At 46.6% G+C, this 16,023-nt stretch overlaps 2 protein-coding genes and 1 long non-coding RNA gene across 3 annotated transcripts; 1 reads left to right on the top strand and 2 right to left on the bottom strand.

Annotated features, from left to right (window-relative positions):
• The first annotated feature begins 1,993 nt into the window (after positions 1–1,993).
• LOC120678610 lies at positions 1,994–3,195 on the top strand. Its single transcript, XM_039959868.1, has 3 exons — positions 1,994–2,462; positions 2,577–2,695; positions 2,788–3,195. The coding sequence occupies exons 1-3, from the start codon at positions 2,159–2,161 to the stop codon at positions 2,908–2,910; spliced, it is 546 nt and encodes a 181-aa protein (XP_039815802.1). The 5' UTR covers positions 1,994–2,158; the 3' UTR covers positions 2,911–3,195.
• Positions 3,196–5,415: 2,220 nt separating this feature from the next.
• LOC120678619 (zinc finger BED domain-containing protein RICESLEEPER 2-like) lies at positions 5,416–14,406 on the bottom strand. The gene is made up of 3 exons (XM_039959874.1): positions 13,908–14,406; positions 5,861–7,192; positions 5,416–5,784 (listed from the first exon to the last, which is right to left on the bottom strand). Exons 1-3 carry the CDS (start codon positions 14,398–14,400, stop codon positions 5,771–5,773), a joined length of 1,839 nt encoding a protein of 612 aa, XP_039815808.1. The 5' UTR covers positions 14,401–14,406; the 3' UTR covers positions 5,416–5,770.
• Positions 14,404–15,222, bottom strand: LOC120678628. The gene is made up of 3 exons (XR_005676665.1): positions 15,120–15,222; positions 14,793–14,861; positions 14,404–14,516 (listed from the first exon to the last, which is right to left on the bottom strand). It is a non-coding gene; the product is annotated as an uncharacterized LOC120678628 (long non-coding RNA).
• Between the last annotated feature and the right edge of the window lie 801 nt (positions 15,223–16,023).

Consider the following 16,023-nt stretch of genomic DNA (forward strand, 5'->3'; position numbering starts at 1 on the left):
CCCGGTAGGTCACGTCACGGTAGTAACTCCCTAGCTAGGTCGTGTGTATAGCCATCAATGCCATGCATGGCCCATCAATACGACAATGGCTCCTCTCGTCGAGCCGGCCACCAAATCAGACACCATATTTTTTTTTTCTCTTCTTCTTCTTTCGGTTCAGTTTCAGCGGAGTGAATTCGGCTGCTGCTGCTGCAAAGTTATTAATTAATTCACTGGTATCGTACTACCTTATTATTGAAAATATTCACTGCTATCTTATCAAGTTTAAAAAGAGAGAGCGAAACTGTTTTTAGGGTGGAACGGAGAGGATGATGATGAGAGCACGCAGGGGGGAAAAGTAGGAAAAAGGCGCCGAAAAGAAGAAGGAAGCAGATAAGCGTTAGCGTTTTTTTTTTGCGGATATATATAAATGCGCAGGTGCGAAGCTGAAGAATACGTCACCGGCCGGAACAGAGAATACGGCAATGGCGAGCGCCCTCGCGCCGGGCGTTTGCACCACCCGCCCTCCAACGCTGACACATTTGCTCTCCTCCAACGTGCCAACACGGCCTCACCACTGCCTGCAAACTATTCTCATAATAGCTTGAACATATAGACATTTAGTATAGTTGCTATATCTAATCCAGTGCATAATCTAGAACGCATATTCTTTTTTTTTTGCGTGGCTTTAGAACGCATATTCAGAGGCTGATAAAAAGTGACAGGACAACGGCAACAATCGTCCGTTCTTAGCCCTGGCCGGTGGCCGCGGCAATTCTTTGTTTTGAAAATAGCTGCGGCATTTCAAATCCAGTCAATATACACAGAGAGAGGAGTTTTTTTTTTTGCCGGTGCACAGAGAGAAGAGTTAAATAAATTTAATTCAAATTTGAAAGTTAGAGGCTCTCCTAAAAAAAGAAAGTTAGAGGTTCGTTCCACATCGCGTAATGTGTGGGTGAGTATTTTATTTGTTTTATGAGTTCGAGAATATTTGCGTTGGCAATGTTCAGGAATAAACAGGAGTTTCTTCTCCAGGGACGGACGAACAATTTTCCGGTGAAGAATTTCTTGCAAAATTTTCAGGCGCTCAGGAATTTCTTTTAGTGAGACACCGTAAAGGTGTCCCATATCTGATTGTCCCATATCTGATTTATATCAAGAAAAATAATTGGTAGTATAATAGAATGACAACTTAACACAAGACGACAAAAAAAATTACACCGAAGAGATCATTGGTCGTCTTCTTCATCCGATTGTTCGTCGTCCACTAAAGCTTGAAAAATATACTGAAAAAGCAGTAAGGGAAAGGGACACCTGCAAACACCATCGCCACACAAGGCTTTGAAGACCGCAAAAATCACTCGCTGCTTGCAACGAGATCTAGCAATCGCTGAAAGAACATCGGCTGGGGGAACACTCCAAGCAACACAGGCTTATAATTCTTCACTACCAAAACAGAGGGTTGAAGAAACCGGATCTTGTCGCCGAACAGATCGAAAGAAGAGGTCGAAATCGTCACAACAAAGGACAACCAACTGCATCTCCTGACTGACACAACAACTGCAAAGATCTGGAGAGAACTTTCAGATCTGGCAGAACTAACTCTCACTTGGCCATCGTCGGCGCCAGAACGGACATCGTCGAGGTAGAGAAAGCCCGGAGAGATCTTATTCCAAAACGTTCGTCGCTACCACCTCGTCGATATCGCTAGAGAACCAAACACTAAAGAAACTAAACATATGTAAAAAAGATGGGTCCCCACTCCACCTACCGGCGGCGAGGCCACCGGAGGGGCGAGGAGGGGGACCGACGGGGCAGCGTGGGAGGGCTGGCGGCGGCGGCGGCGGAAGGGCCGGGCGGCGGTGGAAGTTGCCAAGTTGGTGCTGGAAAACTGGTGCTTGTTACGCGCTCAGGAATTACCGTGGCAGCGGATCCGAATCCTGGACGGAGACCCGTGTCCGGAACCCGAAACCCTCCAAGAGCGAGCTTCCTCATCACATCACCCACCCTTGCTCACATTTAACACCCACCACCTCAAAAACGGCAAGCGCATGACCACCGTCTCCTCCACCACCACCGCGGCCGCCGCCTCCCTCTCAACGACTCGCGCCGCCATTGCCGCGGCTCCTTGAAGCCACCAGTCCAGCACCACCACCGCTGGTGCGCGCGGGCGGGCGCGATGGGCAACTGCCAGGCGGCGGAGGCGGCGGCGGTCGTCATCCAGCACCCCGGCGGGAAGGTGGAGCGCCTCTACTGGTCCACCACCGCCGCCGAGGTCATGCGGACCAACCCGGGCCACTACGTCGCGCTCGTCATCCTCCGTGTCGCCGCCGATAAGGCCGCCGCCACCCCCGGGGACGCCGCCGCCGCGGCGACCACCTCCACCGGCGGCGGGGGAGGGGCCAAGATCACAAGGGTCAAGCTGCTCAAGCCCAAGGACACGCTGCTTCTCGGCCAGGTCTACCGCCTCATCACCGCGCAAGGTTAGCACTCCACGGCCTCCTGTGGGGCTCCTTCTCGAGTCGACTAAGTTCTCACCGTCCGTCCGTACACCGCGGCAACCTCGAATTCTCAACCCCGGCTGGTGCTGCGCGCAGAGGTGACCAAGGCGCTGCGGGCGAGGAAGAACGAGAAGATGCAGCGGTGCGAGGCCATCAGGCAGCAGCACAAGCAGCTCCGGCGCGGCGACGGCGCTGACCAGGGCTCCTCCGACCAGGTCGGTCAGCGATTTCTCTGTCACGATGCTTTTTTCCCCTGCTGCGACAGGCAGATGCTGACCCTCCGCTCGCCCCCGCGTTGTGGTTCCAGGACGGGAAGCAGGAGAAGGACCGGCACCGGGGAAGAGGCCGGCACTGGCGGCCGGCGCTGCAGAGCATCTCCGAGACCGCGAGCCAGAGCAGCAGCGTCTCTGAAGCCACCGCCACCAGCTAGTGCTACTGAGTACTGACCGGACCGTGCCATCCGGGTTTCTCTTCTTCTTTCTTTTGATTTATGATTGCTTGTTAGTATAAAAGTGCTTGAGCCTAGCCAGCAACAAAAAAAAAATATAAATCAGAGCAGGATCAATAGTAGCCTTGTTTCATCTCTCATGTAATTGGGCATGGTGGAACTGAAACCCAGTGTTCAGATCAGTCGGGTGGTTTGCCATTTGCAACTTTGCCGGGCATGAGTATTGAGCAGAAAGAAGGGCAAATGAATTATCCTCTTTTACTGCTCTCTCACTCTGTCATATCAATCTTCGCGTCGCAAGCGAAAACGATACAAATCAGACAGATTATATGACAGATAAGCAAAAAAACCAGATTATCTGACAGAGAAGCAAAACAAGAGAATTCCAATTCCAAACGGGAGGCAAGTAATACTATCTCGAAGTCGTTCAGAGAGAGAGAGAGAGAAAAGGAAGCTGCAGCGAAGACCATGATATATGTTTTTTCCAATCTTCAGTTTTTCTCGAATCCAAACTCACAGTACCCTTCTTCATCTAGAATTCGCGTTGTTCGATGCGCCTTCGTTTTGAATTCCAGGATTCAGAGCCTGGCTCATGATCAGTGAGCGACTGACTGTCAGGTGCCAAGCACATGCGATTCAGTGTAGAATACTCGGCGGACGAGGACAACGCCACTGCTGCTGCTGGCGGTAATGAAATGTTTAGGAGGGCGCTAAGCTCCATCAGACCACTTGGGGGAGCTGCCGGCCGTGCCAGCCCGGACGGACTCCGTCCACGGCTGCCAGTGGAGTTCCAGCGAGCCGCCCGCCGAGCCGAGACCGCCCGGCGCACGTGTGGTGTGCTGCCGCTCCGGGCGCCGCCCACCGCTGCGCTCTCGGGATTCAGTCTCCCTGTCGTGCAGCCCGCGCCTGCACGAGACTGCATTGGGAAGAACTGAAACTGAAACTGAAAATGATTCAGGGTATTAAGTATTGGCGGCAGTACAGAGATCCGGATCCAACAGGCCACGGCCAGTGCAGCCAATGCAGGCCAGCGATCATGTTCAGATAGCTCAGCTCGGTTCTGTTGGTACAAGGGGAGTTCTGAGATAATGGTGTTGGACAGGGATCAGATGTTTTCCACGATCATGTGGACATTTTTATCGGTCGGCCGCGCCACAAGGCTGTTTGTGCGATGAAATTACCGGGTATATAATCCAGCTGGTGTTTTGTGTGACAGGCTTCTCTGACGGTTCAGATCCAGATCCTACAGTGCACTGGGTGGGGGATTATTTGATAATCTGGTCCTGGGATCCATACATCCCGGCTCAATGATTCTGGAAGGGGTAAAAGCCTGATTAGCAGCGTGCGTGCTGCCAAAAGGAGCGGTGCTATATTATTGTTCACAGAAAGTCTGAACCTTTTTCTTGAACAACAGATCAAACGGGTATGGCAGGAATTGGCAAATGGCAATGCAAAAGCACGCGATACACTCTTGGCCTGAAAAAGCATCAGATAGAACGTCGACAATGTTCCAGCTCCACCCCGCACAGACATACAGAAAGCCACCTCGCACGATGTCCCGGCTTAATCCTGCGAATGAAAGGTAACTAAACACTCACTAGTCACTGCTAACATCACAGACAAGCAAATGGTAAATTATGAAAGCAGCTTGGAACATTAAGAAGGATGAAGTCCTCATTTCAAAGATCATCAGTTGACTCCTCGCTTGTACTATTCGTGTGAACACACGAGAAAGTCCGATTAGTCCCATTGTTGATTTGACACGAGAATAAAGAGAGCATTTGTATTAAGGGGCATTTGACATGGCTTCATAAGTTGCTCCGGCTCCTCCAAGGCTCCAACCAATTCTATGTAGCAGTACTGTTTAGTGTTTGCATGCTCATTTGCTCTCCCTGCCAATCCAGGGGAGCCCGGTGGCTACTAGGCCGATTTAGTGGCACTGCTTACTTGGGCTCTTTTTTTTTTCCTCTCTCGCACTGCCAATCCAGTGGGAGCTGGTGAAGCCCAAAATTTTGGTTTCATCAGCTCCGGTTCCTGGATGCTACAGTAGGACCACATCCCTACCAAAGAAGCCGTCACAATCACGCTTCTTTTTTTTTCTTTTTGAAAGGCAATAGAGCCGATTCTGTATAAAAAACGAGTCCAAAATTTGCAACTAACCAAATAAAATAGATAGGGAAACTTCATTGCGCACCAAGACCCCATGTCCTCTTTGAACATCTCAAGAATATGGTTGCTGGGCCAACTTTCGTCTCTGAAAATGCGACAAATGAATTGCGATTCACAGTGTGGAAGCATGACCAGCAGCACGCGTGTGTTAGTGCTGCAACGCATCATTGTTCAGAGGAAACCTCAACGTTTTAACAAAACAAATGAAACTGATGCAGAAGCAGAATTAGCAAATTCTTAACAAAAGGACACCATACTAGGCTGCTAGCACTGGAGAGGAATGAGATCAAAGCTCCAGAAAAGCATAAACGGAGTAAGTGAATGTCTGAACACGAGTATGATCAAGGATCAGATAGCATGTCTTAAGGTTACAGCATCTGATTTTTTTCTTTTTGGAGAAAGTATCTGAAACCAGAAGCAAGAACTACTGACAGGCTCCACACTACTGATACGTACAAAAACTACAACACAGCTCCATCAGTAATTAAACGAAACACAAAAGATTGCTTCAAGTTCGACACAGCACATGTGGTTTCTTGTAGTTGAATCCTGTATCAAAGAGGCAACAAAATGAGCCATTGCTAGTAGCACCTATTCAGCGACTATAAACCGGTAAATGAGGACAGCAGCTTGCTAGCTTCCACTGAACAATAGGAAGGATGGAGTATTCTTTCTAAATACTCATGCCTGTAAAGTTAATAAGATCAGTTAGCACAAGAATGGGAACATGCAGAAATAGAATATAAAAGAGGGTAGGTCATACCGGCTGGTGTAAGCCAATCTTGAGTACATACGAGCATTTCAATACGGCTCTTGTCAGCTGACTCACACATTGCTAGTCCTGCAGTTCTTGTTGCTACCTTGCAGGCAGTAATACATGGTAGTGCCAGAATATCGCGTGCCATCTGAGCAATTGTCGGATAGGTTAGGCTATGTTCCTTCCACCACTGGAGAACACTGGGCTTGCCTGAAGCAGGACGGGTTTCTTGCAGGTACTGGCCAAGTTCAGTCAACGGTCGCTCACAAGATTGGTGCTTAGAGTCCTGATAATACCTCAACAACGTATCTGCATTCTCAACAGTCCCCTTGCTAGTTTCTGACCTGGAAGTGCAGTGAGGATAATCCACCTGATCTAAATATTCATTGAAGAGGTTGACAAATGTATCACACACTTCATGTATATAGTCATCCTTTTCGTTGCCTTTAATGAAGAGCTCGATGCATTTCAGACTGTATTTAGGATCCATGACCATAGGCATACAGAAATGCAAGAAACAGTGTTTCCAGCGTTCCTTAAACTTCTGTTTTATCTTGTCCAGCACTTTGGAAAATGCTTCATCACTCTCATATCGACTCTCGAAATCAGCCTTGCGATAAACTTTTCTCAGCGTGCCAAAGAGATCTGCTGGACCAGGAAGGTTTGGCATCAAGTCAATGTGTTCATGAAAATCTCTCAAAATTTCACAAATCTTATTTGCCGTTCTCCAGTCTTTTGGTGATGGTGCATATCTGCTGTTGGGATAACGTACTGCTACACGGTTGGAACCCTTTGCATACTTGGGGCACTTTGCTGATTTCTCCATGATTCTGTCAAGTTCATCCAGTCCCACCTGGATAACATGATCAAGTAAATGAGTTGCAGAACGTACTACAAACAAGTTCAGATTTGCAGCAGCTTCGCTCCATTTCTGTAGACTGGCTTTGACATTTGAAGCTACTGAATCATCAATGAAAGCATCATCCATTATAATGCTGAAAACCTTGTCATGAAGACCCCATTCTCTAATAGCCCCCAATATGACATTACTAGATTCTTTTGCATCACAAGAGGGGTCCACGGGAGAAAATGTGATGATCTTTTGTTGTTTCTCCCATTCATCATCAATGTAGTGAACACTCAAGCACAAGAAGGCCAAGTGTGGATCATAATTCCAGATATAAGCACTCAAACAAACCCGACTATGTAAAGCAGCTAACTTGTCCTTTAGCTTGGACTTTTCTTGCTGAAACAAGTCACAGATGTTCCCTATGAAGTCATAATGGGATGGCATACTGACCATAGGATTTAAGCAAGCGACTGCCTTTCTGAATCCATCTTGTTGGAATGATCTCTTTCCTAATAGACCCAACGGTCTATTAGGCCCCTAATCCGCGCCCTGATCGGGGGCGCCCAACCCTTAATGGTTGGTGGGCCCCCGCTGCACAGCGCTAGAATAAAAGGGGTGAAGGGGCCGGGGCTCGGACAACGAAGTTCGTCGCGCCGCCAGTACCCTCTCCCACATCCTAAACCCTAGCCGATCTAGGGAGAGTGCTGGAGCAGCGGGAAGCCCCACCTTCGCCGCTTTCACCGCCGCCAGCTCTGTCACGTCGTCGCCGCCATCGTCCACGACGCCATCGCTCCGGCATCGACTACACTGCACCAATCGTCGCCGCCTTTGAGCGGATCTGCATCAACGAACCCGTGATGGCCGGATCTAACTCCGCTGCAGGCTCTGAAGGTCCTCTACCCCGCTCCACTCTCTCTTTTCTCTATGCTATTGTTGTAGTTCTAGGTTTTTCTTGGACTCAGATCAAGAAAAGTAAAGAAAGTCCCTCTTGATCGTGCACTGTGTGATCCTAGATCTCTTAACATTGGTATCAGACGCCTACACTAAGTGTAGATCGAGATGGGAAGTGTAGATTCGGTCACGAATCAAAGAATCAAGACACAGAAAAATCAAATCGATCCAAATCGAAAAAGAAAAGAAAAGAAAAGTCGAAGCCCTAACCCTAACCCTAACCCTAAGAGGAAAAAGGGGGCGGGGCTTTACCTGGGTTTAACCACAGGCTCCACCGCCGGTCACCGGCCGCGCGGGAGCTCAACAGAAGACCGGCTCGCCGGCACAGATCGGAGGCGCCGCTCGTGGACTCGGGTTGCTTCTCCACGCGCGGGCTCCGAAAGGGCACCACCGCCAAGCCGCTCGACGGCGGCGTGCTCCCACACAGGGGAGCACGTGCGCCGGCGAGGGGGCCGGCGGCGGCGCCGTGGCTTCTTTCCCTGGCTCCATGGCTGCCGCCGTTTTGTGGAGAGAGAAGACAGAGAGGGGAAATGAGCCTAGGGTTTGCGGGCGACGCATCGTCGCCGGGTTTTGGTTCCGCGAAAAGAGCGCTCGGCCGCTCGATCCTGATCGTCGGCGACGGACGGCTGGGAACGGCGGCCGGCGAATGGGCCAAATATGGCCCAAGAGGGGCGCGGCGCCGGGCCGGTTTGGCGACCTGGCCATCGGCTGTTGGGCCGAAGGCCCGGGCGTCGCACGCGCCGAGCGGGCTGGGCCGATTTCGTGCCTGGGCTGCTTCAACAGTGAAAGCTCAAATTGTTTTTTTCTATTTTGCAGAAGCATTTTAATAGCAGTTTTGTATAGTTTTGATTATAGTTTGATCTCTATTCAATTTTGCACCAACGTGTTTATTGTTTAGAGATAAAAGTTAATAGTTTTGCTTCTGGAAATAGAAATTCCTACTTGTTTCCGCTGCTAAGTTTATATAGTTACTTTTATACTTTAATTTGAACCAACGTGACAATTAAAGTTTAAGAGCATGGTTAAAAGATTATTTTTGAGCATTATGGTATCGTTAATTTTCTGACCAACGTTGTTAATTACAATACTGTAATTTCATAGTTTTTGTGCATTTACTTCTATTTCTGCCCAACGGTGATATAGATTTAATTGCATAAACAGTTGTATGTTCTATTTTGACCAACGTTGGAATTTTACATGCAATTATTGTTATTATGTTCTCACTATTTTTTGAAATTTTCAGCGGGGATGAACTTGATGGGATTCATCAGTCACATCCCGACTCTAAAAGGAGACAACTATGGCGAATGGATCAAGAAGGTTGATCTTGCTTTCGTCTGTGGAGAAGTGGATGAGATAATCACCACTCCAAAGCCCACTGAGCCACCGGCTCCAGTGAGAGGAGATTCTGACACTGATGCTGAGTGGCAGAAAAAGCAAAGGGACTATGCTCCCTTAAAGATGGCTTATGATCTCGAAAAGACAAAGTGGAATAACGCCAACAAGAAATGTGTGGCAGTTATAAAGAACACAATTGATCCTAACATTTTGGGTTCAATTGGAGAGTGTGATTCAGCTGCTGAGTACCTTGCAAAGATAAAGAATCAGTTTACTGGTTCTTCAAAGACTTATGCTACACAGATCATAGAGCAGTTGATCACAAAAAGGTACTATGGCAATGCCGGTACGATAAGAGATCATATCATGGGGATGTGTGCTTTGAACTCCAAGCTCAAACCAATGGATTTGGATCTCAAAGAAGAGTTTATGGTGCACCTGGTGTTCGCCTCTCTGCCAAAAGAGTTTGCAACGTTCGTTGTAAACTATAACTCACAGCCAGAGAAGTGGAACATGGAAAAGGCAATTGCAATGTGTGCACAAGAGGAAGATAGACTCAAGAAACAGAATGGTGGGTCTGTCAATTTTGTGCATAATAACAAGAAAAGGCCTTTCCAAGCTGCTTCTTCCTCTAAAGCTAAAGACAAAGCCCCTATGCCACAGAAGTATCAGCAACAGCGTCAGCAACAGCGCACTCCAGCTCAAGATGAGTGCTTCCACTGTTTTGACAAGGGGCATCGCAAAGCAGATTGTCCCGCTTATTTAAAGATGATAATGGCAAAGAATGGTGAGAATGTAATTTCATTTGTTAATGAATTCCTGTATTTAAAGTTTTCTAAATCTACTTGGTGGATTGATTCTGGTGCAACTGTGCACGTTGCAAATTCTTTACAGGGATTCCGTTCGACAAGGACTACGCAAAGAAGCGAAAGACACATTAAAGTCGCGAACGGAGTACAAGCAGATGTTGAAGCTGTTGGCGATGTCTCCATCGAGCTAGTTAATGGTTTCATGCTTGTATTAAAAGATGTTTTATTTGTTCCTTTGCTTCAAAGAAACTTGATCAGTGTATCACGCTTAGACACAGATGGTTTTGGTTGTCATTTTGCCAATGGCAAATGTGAACTATGGTTTGATAATAATTGTATTGGTGATGCTGTCCTTTACAATGATCTTTATTTATTATCTATGCGTGATAAAGTGCATTCTGTATGTAATGTGAATGTGAATGAATCCTTGTCAGAGAAACAAAACAAAGAAAAGAAAGAGAACTCAAGATACTTCATCGAAATTATGGCACTGTCGTTTAGGCCATATTTCGAGGGGGAGAATTGAAAGATTAGTGAAAAGTGAAATTCTTCCACAGCTAGAGTTCTCTAATTTCGAACAATGCGTTGAATGCATTAAAGGAAAATTTGTAAAGCAAATTAAAAAGGGTGCCAAACGAAGTGCAGGAACGTTAGAAATAATTCACACTGATATATGTGGACCGTTTCCTGTGAAAAATGTGGATGGCTATGATTCGTTCATAACATTCACAGACAATTACTCCCGCTATGGTTACATTTATCCAATCAAAGAAAGATCTGAAGCATTGGATAAATTTAAAATATTCAAAGCTGAGGTTGAAAATCAGCTTGACAAAAGAATTAAAATAGTAAGATCAGACCGTGGAGGGGAGTACTACGGTCGACATACCCCTTATGGACAAGTTCCTGGACCTTTTGCGAGGTTTTTACAGGAAAATGGTATAGTTGCCCAATACTCTACGCCGGGGGAGGCTCAGCAAAATGGAGTAGCTGAAAGGCGCAACCGTACACTAATGGATATGGTGCGCAGTATGATGAGTTATTCCACATTGCCATTGAGTCTGTGGATGGAGGCGTTAAAAACCGCCATCCATATTCTCAACAGAGTGCCAAGCAAATCGGTGCCCAAAACGCCGTATGAGCTATGGACAGGAAGAGAACCCTCACTGACTCACCTACGGGTCTGGGGGAGCCCAGTTGAGGCTAAAGTGTTTAATCCAAATATTGGAAAACTGGATCCCAAAACTGTAAGCTGCCATTTTATAGGCTATCCTGAAAAGTCGAAAGGTTTTCGTTTCTACTGCCCAGACAGACATACAAAGTTTGTAGAAACGAGACATGCTGTCTTTCTAGAAAGTGAAATGATCAGGGAGAGCATGGTACCTAGAGAAATTGACCTTGAGGAGAAGCGGGTGTATGTGCCTAATCCTATGATTCAAGAGCCATTTTTCTCACTACCTGTTGATGCTGCACCAAAAGTTCCTGAAATAGTGACGTCAGTACCTTCTTCGGTTGTTGCTGCGCCAACTATTCCAGTTATTACGGTGTCAACACCTGTCGCAACTCCACCCATACCAACAGTGAGCAAAGGTTTGGAACCTGTCATCCAGGAACCGCCTGAACCCGCGATTGGACATGAGGAGGAGGTGCTACAGCCCCCTATGGAAAATATGCCAGAAGTTGAGGCACAAAATGTGCCACAAACAGTGGCCCTTAGAAGGTCACAAAGAGAAAGAAGGTCGGCTATTTCTAGCGACTATGAAGTTTATAATACAGAAGAGGTTCATATGGAGGGTGATCCCACTTCATATGAAGAAGCCATGAGAAGTATTCACTCATCTAAATGGCTGGAAGCTATGAAGGATGAGATGAAATCAATGAGTTCCAATGGTGTTTGGGACTTAGAGGAAATTTCTAAAGGAGCCAAAACAGTAGGCTGTAAATGGGTTTACAAGATAAAACATGATTCCAAAGGGAATGTAGAAAGGTTCAAAGCACGACTCGTGGCAAAAGGCTTCACACAAAGAGAAGGGATAGACTATAACGAAACCTTTTCTCCGGTTTCGTGTAAAGATTCCTTCAGAATTATAATGGCATTGGTGGCACATTATGATTTAGAGTTACATCAGATGGATGTAAAGACGGCATTCCTTAACGGGGATTTGTATGAGAATGTTTATATGGCACAACCAAAAGGTTTTGTCATAAAAGGAAAAGAACATATGGGGTGTCGCTTAAAGAAATCCATTTATGGATTAAAGCAAGCCTCTAGGCAGTGGTATTTAAAGTTTGATGAAACCATAAGAAAATTTGGGTTTAAAGAAAATGAGGAGGACAATTGCATTTATGCAAAGTTCAGAAGTGGAAAATTTATTTTCCTGATCCTATATGTGGATGACATTCTACTTGCTAGTAGTGATGTTAGTCTGCTACTGGAGACAAAGAAATTCTTGTCCTCAAACTTTGATATGAAAGATCTTGGTGAAGCTTCATTTGTTTTGGGAATTGAAATTCACCGAGATAGAACGAAGGGGGTATTAGGACTGTCACAAAAGGCATACTTAGAAAAAGTTCTAAAGAAATACAGTATGCATATGTGCAAACCTTCACCTGCTCCAATAGTCAAGGGCGATAGATTTGGGAAATTTTAATGTCCCAGGAACCAGTATGAGATCGATCAAATGAAAGCGGTTCCATATGCTTCAGCTGTCGGAAGCCTACTGTATGCTCAAGTTTGTACACGCCCTGATTTAGCTTTTGTTACCGGGATACTTGGCAGATATCAAAGTAATCCAGGACAGGCACACTGGATCATGGTAAAGAAAGCATTACGATATGTGCAAGGCACGAAAGGCCTCATGCTAACATACAGAAAATCCGATTCCCTAGAGATAGAAGGGTACTCAGATGCGGATTTTGCGGGGGACATCGATGACCGAAAGTCCACGTCCGGTTATGTGTTCACAATCGCAGGGGGAGCTATATCGTGGAAAAGCTCCAAACAAAGCGTCACTGCGTCATCGACGATGTACGCTGAATTTGTGGCATGTTATGAGGCCTCGGGGCAGGTTGAATGGTTAAAGAAATTTATACCCGGTTTAAGAGTGGTAGACAGTATTCAAAGACCACTCAGAATGTACTGCGACAATGAACCAGCAGTGTTTTATGCTCACAACAATAAGTCAAGTGGTGCTGCCAAATACATTGACATAAAGTTTTATGTTGTGAAGGAGAAAATCCAGAATCACTCTATTACACTCGAGCATATAAGTACAAAGAAAATGCTTGCGGATCCGCTCACTAAAGGCTTACCACCCAATGTGTTCATGGAACACATAGCCGGCATGGGTTTAAGGGAAAACCTGTGATTTCTGGAGAATAAAAAGGGCCCAAAAGATAAAGAATTTGTTTCAAAAACAGTGATGTGTGTGGTAGCTGTTGAGTCTATCGGCCTTGGACCGTGATGATAAAGCATGCTCTATTCATTAATCTGTGATGGAACAATTAAAAGAAAAGTTTCAAGTAAAAGTATAAAATTAAAAGAACAAAGTGAGATCAAGGGGGAGAATGTTGGAATGATCTCTTTCCTAATAGACCCAACGGTCTATTAGGCCCCTAATCCGAGCCCTGATCGGGGGCGCCCAACCCTTAATGGTTGGTGGGCCCCCGCTGCACAGCGCTAGAATAAAAGGGGTGAAGGGGCCGGGGCACGGACAACGAAGTTCGTCGCGCCGCCAGTACCCTCTCCCACATCCTAAACCCTAGCCGATCTAGGGAGAGTGCTGGAGCAGCGGGAAGCCCCACCTTCGCCGCTTTCACCGCCGCCAGCTCTGTCACGTCGTCGCCGCCATCGTCCACGACGCCATCGCTCCGGCATCGACTACACTGCACCAATCGTCGCCGCCTTTGAGCGGATCTGCATCAACGAACCCGTGATGGCCGGATCTAACTCCGCTGCAGGCTCTGAAGGTCCTCTACCCCGCTCCACTCTCTCTTTTCTCTATGCTATTGTTGTAGTTCTAGGTTTTTCTTGGACTCAGATCAAGAAAAGTAAAGGAAGTCCCTCTTGATCGTGCACTGTGTGATCCTAGATCTCTTAACACATCTTGCTCCAAAATCCTTGGTAGAAGCCCGTGTATGGCCAATATTCTGACAAGTTCTTCGGGAGAACAGTTCTGATCAACCTTCTGATTCTTCTGACTCAAGTCATTAGGAAAGTCCTGCTCAGGCAATAAAGTTTCCCCATGAATCTGATTCTTTTGCTGATCAGTGGAAAGCTCAGGTGCTGCAAGTACCTCATGAGGCCCATTCTGATCAACCTCCTGTTTTTTCCCATTCTTGTCAGTATGTGTGTCCAGGAAGGCAAGATCCTGCTCAGGGATTTCATCTGATGTTCCCATGCATTTGTTTTTGCTGGATACAAGGAATGGGAGCTTCTTCTGTTTTGGGTCTGCTGTGCTTTTCTGTATATATGGCAAGGGAGTATTCTCATGCTGCCTTGGCCTCTTTTGAGTCCCAGGGCTGCACTTGCTCCGGTGATTGCGGAGGCCACTAGTGCCATTGGTGCTGTTGTAGTTGAAGGTCTTGTGGCAGTGCATGCATTCAGCCCGAAGCCTTTTGTTCGGCCTTGCTAACAGTGGGCTAGGGATGCTGCCGGTGGTATCTTCTTGTTCAACTGCTTCATTCTTCACATTGCCAACCACATCTTCCATGCCTAGGAATCAAGAAAAACTATTTATGAATATAAACAAACATGAGAAAATTAAAAAAAATATGCTGCTATTTCAACATTGTCCAAATGCAATCAAGCAGAATTCTACTCCATAAGCTGACTGAATAAAGTCTTCATGCACATAAATACTGAGCATACATGAGGAATGCAAGATTATATATGGGACACATGTAACTAACTAACTATGTCAGAAGAAATCTGTGTTCGTAGAACAAAATCTGAGCGAATAATCATGGATAGAAGATATCAGATCCGTACCATTCCCCATTCCCTCGTCTTCTTCTTCACCGAAGCAGTCAGGGAGACCATCACAACCTCGACCCATACCTACACAGCGATAGAGTTAAATCATCTGCTCCAACCTCGGATTCGCACGTTCGCTTTCCGAAAGAAATGGTCAAACGAATCAACCAAAACATAATCTACCGCGACGAACAACTGAACAAGGAGCGGTGCGTTAAAAACCGTCAGGAACTTGGGAGGCACACACATCGATTCTTACATTCCCGCAGCACGAGAGACGGATCAACAAAGCTGGGTTCTCAGAATCAAAGGGGATAGAGAGGGGGTCCGCAGAGTCTCTACCTTGGCGGCGGCGGAAGAGACAGGCTGCAATGGAGGGCGACGGAATCGGCGAAAGTTTTTTTTTTTTTTTGCCCGCCACTTCTCCCCGCGCTTTGCATCTCACCTGCGCCGGCGCGCCATATCAATAAATATGCAGTACCAGGGACGGGAAAGGGAAATGATGCAGGAGGACGACCCAACACGGCAGCCCAGGCATTATCCTAATGGGCCGAAATCGAGCCCAATTATCTTAATGGGCCGAGCCCATTGTGCTGCGTTTCTCCTCTTCCCTACTTCGGTCGGAGCTCGGGTCGCCTCTGCTCACCCCGGGCACGGAGAATTTAATCTTTTACCATTATAGCTAAGGCCACCTCCTGAGATATCACTCTTATTTTTTGTATTAAAGAATTAGCACGGAAGAAAAAAAATATTTACAATTTTATCATTTTGACCCTCGTGGACGCCAGCGTGGCTGTCCAGCTAGGCGCCACGTCACCTCCCCACTACTCCAGCACCCCCTATCACCGCCGGTTCGAAATGAGCATCACCGCCGGTTTGGAGGGGCGTTGGATTAAAGTCGATGGTGATAGGGGGGCCATCACCGCCGGTTCATAAAACCGTTGGTGATGAGTGCTCATCACCGCTGGTTTGTGGCTGGAACCGGCGGTGATGACTTTTTTTCCATCAAAAAAAATATTCATATAATAATATTGCACTATTTTTACAGCATATATAATTATAGCAGCAGAATTCAACCAAACAACTCGTACATCGAGATTAAACGAAAGAGTCCATACATCAAAATTAAAACAAAGAGTTCATGCACCAAATATAATACAATGTTTGATAAGAACGATATGATCTATGCATTACACCTAGATTATGCTGTACTTAGCCCCATTATACCTGCATATGAGTAAAGAAG

The sequence above is a fragment of the Panicum virgatum genome, chromosome 2K, assembly GCF_016808335.1.
Source record: "Panicum virgatum strain AP13 chromosome 2K, P.virgatum_v5, whole genome shotgun sequence".
NCBI lineage: Eukaryota > Viridiplantae > Streptophyta > Magnoliopsida > Poales > Poaceae > Panicum > Panicum virgatum.